At 33.8% G+C, this 10,484-nt stretch overlaps 1 protein-coding gene across 1 annotated transcript; it reads right to left on the reverse strand.

The window, feature by feature from the left end:
• Window positions 1–8,637: 8,637 nt before the first annotated feature.
• Window positions 8,638–9,522, reverse strand: LOC145104887 (putative 2' cyclic ADP-D-ribose synthase BdTIR). The gene is made up of 2 exons (XM_079042051.1): window positions 9,098–9,522; window positions 8,638–8,749 (listed from the first exon to the last, which is right to left on the reverse strand). The coding sequence occupies exons 1-2, from the start codon at window positions 9,520–9,522 to the stop codon at window positions 8,638–8,640; spliced, it is 537 nt and encodes a 178-aa protein (XP_078898177.1).
• Window positions 9,523–10,484: the final 962 nt, after the last annotated feature.

Here is a 10,484-nt window from a genome sequence, read left to right on the forward strand (position 1 = left end):
CGAATAAGGTGAATTTAGATCCTTATTTAGGATAGACGTTTAAATCATCCTTATCTCCCCCGAAACGTTTACATGCTAGTTCTAATATCGTAGTCGTACGTTTAGAATCCTAAACAAATAAGGTTTCCAGATCCGGTCGGCAACAGACCATAGTTCCGAACAAATAACAGCATATAAGGCATAAATCATTTAGCACATAAAGCATATTAGGCATTTTCCTAAATAAGCTAGTGCTTGTGTCTATTCAGGTGTATTACCTAAATTTATTAGACACACTCCTCACGATCATCACTTAGCATTCTAAGTTTAAGTCTAGAAATAAATCCATATTCCTAGTTCGCTTAAACTAATGCTCTGATACCAACTGTGACATTCCCATTTTCACGGCCAGAAAAGACTGATTTTGTTTATGCTTTATAAAAATCAGAGTACTTCTTTTAATAAAAATGTTACGGAATTTGTTTGTAACATCCCAACCGTCAGGTATCATTATTATTCCATTTAGATTTCATGTTTTAAGGTATACTCGACGAGTTGACGCTATGACTCGTCGAGTAGCAGCGGGCCAGGACACGTCATTTAATGAGCGACTCGTCGAGTCGGCATGGGGGACTCGACGAGTAGGAGCTGGCAGTGGAAGCCCTAAATTTTAGGATTTTTGCACCCTATATATTGGACCATTAGCGCCTCCCACTGTCCTCTATCACCCCTTGAGAGCCAGAAACCCTAATTTCCGTGAGTGTGAGCTTGGAGTGTGTTTTGGAGCTTTGAGAAGTGATTTTTGTGAAGGAAACTTGTAGATCAAGAGGCTAGCATCAAGGATTTCGTGTGGATCCAAAGTCTACTTCAGTTTGGGCATGCCTTGGAGGTAATAAGCTGTTACCTTGACCTCTTTTCTTCTAGAATCATTCATATGTGGAGGCTAGGGCTTTCTTTAGTTATTCTTTAAGGGATTTTGGTATGGGAGCTAGATCTGAAGCTGAAACTTCAGATCTGAACCTCTTTTGAGTCCTAAGTCCATAAAGTTTCCAGCTCTTGCAAGGATGAGACTCTCCCAAAGTGTAAAGCTCCATTAGAAGCTTATATTGGTCATTTAGAGTCTCTAGGGCCTTGCATGTACGTAAAGTTTGCAACTTTACGTGATAAACATGCCTTAGAAGCTTGGATCTGCAATATGGAGCCGCTGCATGGCTTAAAAAGCGACTGTATGGATGAAGGACTGAAGGGACTCGGCGAGTCGCAAGGTCGACTCGGCGAGCTACATGAAGATGGCCATGTACTCGACGAGTTGGATGAACAACTCGGCGAGTCCGTTGAAGATTGCCTTAGACTCGGCGAGTCAATCGAAGACTCAGTGAGTCGGCTAGGGTTTCCCTCAATCTTTGGACACGTATGAACTCGGCGAGTTCTAGGGGAAACTCGACGAGTCAAGCAAGGATTTCACGACTTCTCGAGTTCAGGAAGGACTCGACGAGTCGGTGGACTGCACTCGACGAGTCGAGTCAACATGGACTGTTGACTTTGACTGTGGACTTTGACTTTGACCAAGGGTTGACCAGTTGACTTCTGAGGGTATTCTGGTAATTTGGAAATTTATGAAAAAAGGGTTGTATGGTAACTATAGGTGGTGGAGTTCGTGTTGGTGATCCGGGAATTGAGCTTTCTAGTTTCAGACGGCAGTTGTGAGGTGAGTTATCCTCACTATATTAAGGGGTCTAAGGCACCAAGGCCTACCCATTGGATATGTTATCCTAGCAGTGTTAAATGTTGAGTATGAGTTAGTGTTGCATGTTAGTGGTTATGCCAGTTAGGTAGATGTGTAGGACTACCTGTGATGTGATATGATTATTGCATGCTCAGTAGTTATGTTATATGCTGATATGTTAGGTGGGACGGGTTAAGGTTGTACTGCTCCGTGCGGTAGCCAACAAACCCTGGAGTATTCCAGATATGAGATGAGGGCCCGGTAGGCATTCCAGACTCATACTGAGGACTCGGGAGTATTCCAGATATGAGCTGAGGGCCCGATAGGCATTCCAGACTCATACTGAGGACTCGGGAGCATTCCAGATACGAGCTGAGGCCCCGATGGTATTCCAGACTCGTACTAAGGGCTCGATGGTATTCCAGATACGAGTTGAGGGCCCGGTAGGCATTCTAGACTCGTACTGAGGGCCCAGGGGTAATCCAGCTTGTAAAGCTGTGGACCCATTGCATGCTGTTCAGTTTGTTATAATATGTTATTGCTGATATGATTATGTGGAATGTATGTGTATCGGTATTTTGGGGGTAACTCACTAAGATTTTGGGCTTACAGTTTCAGTTTATTGTTTCAGGTACATTAGGGGATCGCGGGAAGGCGAAGACATGATCGTACAGCTCCTCATATTATGTTTATGTTTCTGGGAATACTCTGATAAATAATATTTTGAAAACAAAGTTGTAATGTTTTGATGAACTTGACATGTTTTAAAAGTTTAAATTGGTTTGAAATTTTTGGGTGTTACATTGTCCCCAGTAAAACATGACAAATATGTTATCAAAGCATTTCCGAAGAAATGTATTTTTATTCATTTTTAAAACATTTGGGATGTCATCGTCAATACAGAAACATAAGCATAAACAGAACTTACATTCATTTACACTAGTGATCTACATCCCTTTAAATCTCTCAGTGTAATGTAACTTCATATCGACACCTGTGATAGAAATAAGCTGCAGTGGGTCAGGTTGGGAAACCTGGTGAGTACATAGGGTTTTCAACCCACAATAATATAATTATTATGTTTAAACATCAAACAATCAACCCAATTACCCATCCCCATTATCTTCTTTACTCTTAAGGATCTACCCTAAGAATCAACTATTCCTCGTTTATTCATTCCTAAGGATCATCCTAAGGAATCGGCACAAAGTCCATCGTCACCAGGGTTTAGGCACTAAGTCTGCACAGTCGCCAGGATTTATACAACAAGCACTAAGTCCGCATAGTCGCCAGGGTTCAGGCACTAAGTCTGCATAGCCGCCAGGGTTTATACAACAGGCACTAAGTCCGCATAGTCGCCAGGGTTTTGACACCAAGTCTGCATGATCGCCAGGGTTTAGAGTACACCGGGTGAACACATCGTTCACAACAACTGCAGGTTGCGAGCCTGCTAGTGTTCCACTGGACTGTCTAGAATAGTCTGTGGTTGTCATCCATACTCTGCTAGATGACGGGGCCAACATTTGGGAACAAGGCTTCTCACATCGTCCACCTCTCACCCTTACCTCATGATCTATATCACCTCTCAACTCATCATCCAACTCTTATTTCATCTACCCATGTTTTACCCAACATATTATGTAGATATAAATACATATACAGTTTAAATCATATAAAACTCGTATAAAATCGTTCATCCAGCATAGATAGCAAGTATACAGATAATATGCACACATAACACGTAGTTTATAGTAAATACTTCATATCTATGTGTAAGATGAAAGTAACTATGCACTCACCTGTTAAGGTGGTGACTCGGAACTCGGACAGCGCTTCGTTATCTCAAAATAAGTTTTCCCTTGACAAAACCTAGTATCAATACCACTAGGGTTTAGTCTAACGTTAACCGCGACTAATTAATAGTCTAGCTATTATTATTATTATATAAGTGTTAAACAGCACTCTATATAACTCATAAGAATAGCCCAAATAATTATTTTAAGGACCTAATAACATTATTATAATTATTTAAAAGCTATATTAAAAATTTCATAGGCATAGCTCACTTACAGCAGATTTTAAAGAAAACCGGGCTTCGCTTGGAGCAGCGTTTCCGAACCGAAAGACTCTTTTTCTCGGGACTCCGGGAGCCTCGGGGCTTCCTTCGGGTGCTAGGGGCTTACCTAGGCTTAGGAGTGGTTTAGGAACCTTTAGAGAGATAAAGAAGTTAGAGAGAGAGTGGATTTTGGGGTGAAGAGAATGGCAGCCTCGGCCCTCTATTTATAGTGCTGGAACTTCGGACTACGATGGGCATAGCCTTCGGTTACGCTGGGCGTAACTCGGATAAGGTTGCTAGCTTCGTACAGCTGGCTCGCACTCGCATCGGACCCGGATAAGACCGAGGTACGCTGGGCGTACCCAACCTCGGAAGAGGGGCGTAGAGCGAAGGCGACGTGTCTTCATCTGGTGTGAGGCCTGATCAGCGTTGAACGGCCCTTATGCTGCGACGTCATTAATCTCGCAACAGGCTTCGCAAATTTGAGTTCCAACTTCAAAAATTCGTATCTTCCTTATACGAGCTCCGTTTTCGACGTTCTTTATATCCACGCGTAGGCGGGAACGTACTCTACAACTTTTGTTTAGACTCCGTCGGCTAATTTTGATTTTATTTTAAATTTATATTTTTAACAGGCCGGGACAGGATTGGTCCGTTAAAAATTCATAACTTCTTCATCCGAAGTCCGTTTTCGTCAGTCTTTTTATCGTTACGCTACTATTAACAAGATCTTCGATTCTCGTTTAGGTTGTGTCGGCTAAAAATTGCTCGATCTAATATTCGAACATCGGGTTGTACACCGCTAAGCCGAAACTTCGAAAAATCTTAACTTCCTCATACGAAGTCAGATTTGGGCGTTCTTTTTATGGACGCTCTCAATTTAACATTTTCTACGACTTTAGTTTAGATCGCTAAGGCTAAAAGTCGCTCTATCATAAATTCACTATTTACGCTTCCCGGTGTCGTGCCGGTTTCGCCGTAAAACTTCGACGGGCCATCACTTCTTCGTTATAACTCGGATTTCGGCGTTCTTTATATGTACGGAACCCTTGTAACATATACTACCACTTGGTTAAGATTATTTCTTCTAAATAATCTTCCATAAAAAACTCATTTTTGATGCTCATTGTCTCTAAATTGACTAGCCCGGATCTACGGGCGTTACAATGTAGCATTCCATCTAGTTAAATAAATGGAGCCCCTACTTCACAAGTTAGCCGCATATATCTTGCTCTTTAATAAATGGAGCCCCCTTCATCAAGTTTTTCACAAATACCAAAAAATTATATTTGGAACAACTTGTCTAATATATTATATTAAAAGAAAACAAACAGATAACTTATTCATAATAACCTCTTCATATACATGAAAAAAATAGAAATTAAATAAAAAGTCTATGTTCTGCATTTTCTCCATCTATATCACAAATAAAAACCAAATTAAACAAATAAAGCTATACACAAGAACCATATCCAGTCACCTCTCCATAAGCTGATCAAAGAAATGGAGAGAAAGAAACCAAAGACATAAAATTAAACTTATTTAGATCAATACCACTAATAAAGTGTATTGGATCTAGAGCTACGAAAAATAGTTGTTGGGGAAAAGAGATGAAAAGGGAAATAATGTTCTATGACAATATCTTATAAATTACAATAATGTTGGTGAGTGTGTTTTTGTTAATTGTCATAGATCCATATCCTTTTTCAAATATGATGGCAGTAAAGGAAGATAGATATATAGATATCAGTGGGGCGCGTGGCGATTCTATTGACATCATTGTAAATGGCAGTAAGATGGTGGTTATGGATGTTCAACATGGTTAACGGTTTCGAGGTGAAGATGATACCCAAAGGCACTCCCATGGTGGTGAAGGGTGGGAGAAAGGAAGGTCGGGTTGGGTTCGAGGTGAAGATGATACCCAAAGGCGCTCCTATGGTGGTCATGAAGGTGGTAAAAGGTGGCGATGAAACATGGAGAAAATGGTGGCGGCTAGGTTTTCGAAGAGAGAGGAAGAGAATAGGGTTTTATAGAAAATAGATTGCTAAATAAGTTCATAGCGTTGTGTATATGCTATTTGTGTTAGTTTGTCTTTAATTAGTGGTACATTATGTTTCAAAAGTGGTATCAGTAAGAGTTGTATTTTGAGTGGTTGTTTTTTAATCACATGGATCACAATCTATGACCATTAAAATTAAAATAGATGGTCAAGATTTAACCTCTTTGTTTTAGGACTTTGATCTTAAAATGTAGTAGACCCCATATTATGTATGTGCTATAAAGTAGTACGATAATATAAGATAAGATATATATATATATATATATATATATATATATATATATATATATATATATATATATATATATATATAGATTTAGGTTCTATGGAAAAAAACCTTAAAAAAATCCCTAAAAATAAAAAAAAATGCATCAAAAAAATACTTAAAGATCACAATTTTTTTTTTTTTTTTGATTTTATATTATGAAAATTCGCAACTCTTTATAGACTTTCGTTGAAATATTTTTTGAAAAAAAAACCAAAAGAAATTGATTTTTTTTTCAGCGGAAATTTTATAAAACCTGCGATTTTTTGATGAATAAAATAAAATAAAAAACGTTTTCTGATCTCTAAGTATTTTTTTTATGCATTTTTATGATTTTTAGGGTTTTTTTGTTTTCCATAGAACCCTTCCCTATATATATATATATATATATATATATATATATATATATATATATATATATATATATATATATATATATATATATATATATATATATATATATATATATATATATATATATAGGGAAGGGTTCTATGGAAAACAAAAAAACCCTAAAAATCATAAAAATGCATAAAAATGAGGATCATTCTCAGCCACACATTTATTTTCCCGCAAAACATACTTAGGCGTACCGGCGGAAATGGATAACGAATACATATATGTTTTCCAACCAAACATGTTTGCTTAAAGTATGATAATCATTACCTTAATATACACAAAAACATAATTTTTTTCGTTTTTTTTAATTTTTAAAAAGCTATTTTTATCGAAAAATTATTTTAAATATATCGAAATTCATAATTTTTTATTCTCTATAAATAGACATCCACATTGATATACTTTTAAGATAAAATAAAAAAAATTAGAGTTTCAACTCTCGTTATTCATAAGTGAATAAAAATGTATCATATTTTTGTTACAGTATATTCGTTATTCACTTATGAATAAAACGCATGCTTAACTTTTTTACAATTTAAATATCGTTCATATATGAATATAACTCGTAATAAAGCTTTCTTACCTAAAATATATTTTTTTACATCTTTTTTTGTCAAATGTTATATTTATATATGAATAAATCGTGTATTAGTTGTTGTCATTTGTTATATTCATATATGAATAAAACATTTATTAGATTTTTGTTACAGTTAATTTGTTATTCATATATGAATAAGTAGTATGTTAATAAAAGATAAAGTGTTTTGAAAATTTGAATTAATTATTTATATATGAATAACAAATGAACTGTAACAAAATTATAATAAATGTGTTTCGTATATAAATATAAATTGTGAAGAAAGCTAATACACGTTTTACTCATATGTGAATATAAATACGACGATAGTTGATGTAAACTGTAAAAAGTATATATTATATGTTATATTCATATATAAATGATATTTAAACTATAAAAAAAATTAATTATATTTTTTATTCATAAGTGAATAACGAACGTACTGTAATAAGAATCTGATGCATTTTTATTCACTTGTGAATAACGATAACTGAAAGTATTAAAAAAAAATTATTTTACCTTAAAACTATATCAATATGGTGTCTAATTGTAGAGAATAAAAAATTATGAATTTTGATATATTTAAAATCATTTTTCGATAAAAATAACTCCTTAAAAATTAATAAAACGAAAAAACTATATTTGTGTAGATATTAAGGTAATGATTTGCATAGTTTAAGAAAACATGTTTTGTTAGAAAACACATGTGTATTTTTTTCACATTTTCGTCGGTACGATAGAGGCTTTTGTGGGAAAAATAAATGAGTGGCTGAGAATGATTCTCCATTCTTAACATTTTTTATTTTCTCAATTGAACTTTTATATATATATATATATATATATATATATATATATATATATATATATATATATATATATATATATATATATATATATATATATATATATATTGTATGGAAAACAAAAAAACCCAAAAAATCAAAAAAAAAATGCATAAAAAAATACTTATAAATCACAAAAAAAAATTTGAATTTTTTTTATAAAAAATCGCAGCTTTTACTTAAAATTCGTTGAAAAAAAAATCAAAAATTTTGTTTTTTTTTATAATTTTTTTTTAAAATGTTTTTCAGCGAATTTGTATAGAAAGCTGTGATTTTTTATAAAAAAAAATTAAAAAAAAAGTTTGGTGATCTCTAAGTATTTTTTTTTATGTATTTTTATGATTTTTAGGGTTTTTTGTTTTTCAAATAACCTTCTATATATATATATATATATATATATATATATATATATATATATATATATATATATATATATATATATATATATATATATATATATATGAAAGAGGAAACCACACTTTCAATATTTAGTGAAGTTATTACATGAAAGACAAAACCGCACTTCTTGCAGTCTTATTAAGCACTAACAATTTTCAACCGATCGAGTTCCAAGATGAACAAATCAAAACAAGACTTTCAATGTTGAATATGAACTTTGAACTTTTCAAATCAAGTTTTATGTGGATGTACAAAGTAATAAATTAATTAAATGAATTGATTCGTTAGGTTTTTAAAGGAGTTATATCCAAGTTAAATTAAATTAAATTAAACAATTATGCATGGTTAATTGATTTTTCAATATGTATTTGTTGCTCTTCCTCTTCCATCTCTTTAAGGTTTTCCGTAATTGCTTCGGTCGCCGTCATCAAAAGTCTCGGCCAGTCCCTGCATATAGCGGTCAAGAACGTTAACTCATCAAAACTAATTATGACGTGCATGCAAGAAACATTTGGCAATGCTTATGAATATACATTATTGTAGCATCTCAAGGATAGTTTTCATGGATGTCGAGTATCCCTTGATAATGAACTTCGACTTGTATACGTATCTGGAGGTACTTTGATTAGTATCATTTCTATCATTCTATGTTAAATATAATGCATTAATTAATGTCGGTAACATGAAAAGACTATCTATGCTAATCTTAAAGCACTTCAATGACTATTTAACACAATTTCATGCATATATGAATCATGATTAATTAAAATGGAATCAGTGTTGAGCATTAATTACCCGTTTGAAGAATCGAAAGTTAATCCAACGGTGTACTTAGCCTCCTCGAGAGCTGTTTTGAACCTATTTAACTGGTGTTTAGAGCAACTCCCGTCGTCTCTAACAATAAGCTCCGATGGTTTGACGTCACAAAAAACCGGTATGAGCTTCTTCTTCGCTTCCACTATACGAGCTAATTCATGCAAGCAAAAATATGATTGACAATATCGGGGAGAAAAAACCACAACTCCAACTTTACATCCGGTGATAGCAGCATCGATTTTATCGAACAATTTATCACCTGGTTTCATATTTTTGCTGTCAAGGAAAGGTCTTAATCTTAACCTCACCAGATGGTTATACAAAAGTCCGGCGACGTTCTTCTTTGTGTCAATCCCACGGTGGTTAATGAAAACATCACAAGGTGGTTGCTGCCATGTGACCATGGCGGCAGTCGGTGGTTTCTGTAGATGGAGCAGATTGCGGTAGACATTCTTGGTTGAGGAAATCGAACGTTGCATTTGCATGAGGAGAGCAACAAGTGAAACCGAGTCAAAGGTTGTATCTAGTGCTTTGAGGAGTTGTACTTTGTCTATGTTCTATTAGTTGTTGATATGGATGGTTATTTATAGATTGAAAGAGAGAAACAAATCTTGAATCTTGAATCTTGAATTTTCGAATATTTTGACTCCTTTGGTATTACGAGCTGCTACAACCCTTCAAAGGCGTACGTCGTACGATTGTTACATTAATTACAGTAAAACCACATGAAGCAACAAAACTATAACTAAATAATAATCTTATTCGTATTGTAATTTCTTTTTTCGCTTTTTAAAATACATAACAGTGTTATTATTAAGCTAATAAAAAAATTTTATTTCAATTAATATCTATATATACGATTATTTTGTCACATAAAATTCTTATGTTTTTTCTCATACATATACGATTATTTCTGAAGGCAAAAGATTTCTCTTATAATATATAATCGACATCAAATTAGATGTGATTGTGCTTAATTGGCCATCTTCATTAAAAAAGAAACTATACTTAATTGAATAATTACCTATTAATATTCACTACTCATTTCGCTTTCTTCCTTATATTGTAATTGATTTTTTGAATGTTATTGCCTATTATTACTTAGAAATATTATTTTATTGTTTTTGCGACTTTTGTCATTCCTAATAACATTATACTGAATACTCGCTATAACAATAATTTTCCTAGAAATTATTGATAGCTTTACTATATTACATTCAAAGGAACGTGGAAGATTCATTAGACTCGTTCTTGTTGTAATTAATTAATCGTAAAAAAGAAAACGTATTTCCCTTTTAAACACTATAGTTGTTTATTCTTAATTATACAAATACGTAATATAGGAAGATTAAAAATTTACTTAAAT

This window comes from Lactuca virosa, chromosome 4, assembly GCF_052849685.1.
Source record: "Lactuca virosa cultivar CGN04683 chromosome 4, Lactuca_virosa_CGN04683_v6, whole genome shotgun sequence".
In the NCBI taxonomy this organism is placed as follows: domain Eukaryota; kingdom Viridiplantae; phylum Streptophyta; class Magnoliopsida; order Asterales; family Asteraceae; genus Lactuca; species Lactuca virosa.

Bases quoted from the DNA above. Each gene is read 5' to 3' on its own strand.
- LOC145104887 (XM_079042051.1), bottom strand. From the start codon at position 9,522: ATGGTCACATGGCAGCAACCACCTTGTGATGTTTTCATTAACCACCGT. The intron at 8,750-9,097 runs GTAATTAATGCT...CGCTATATGCAG, and splicing joins ACTTTCGATTCTTCAAACGG to GGACTGGCCGAGACTTTTGA.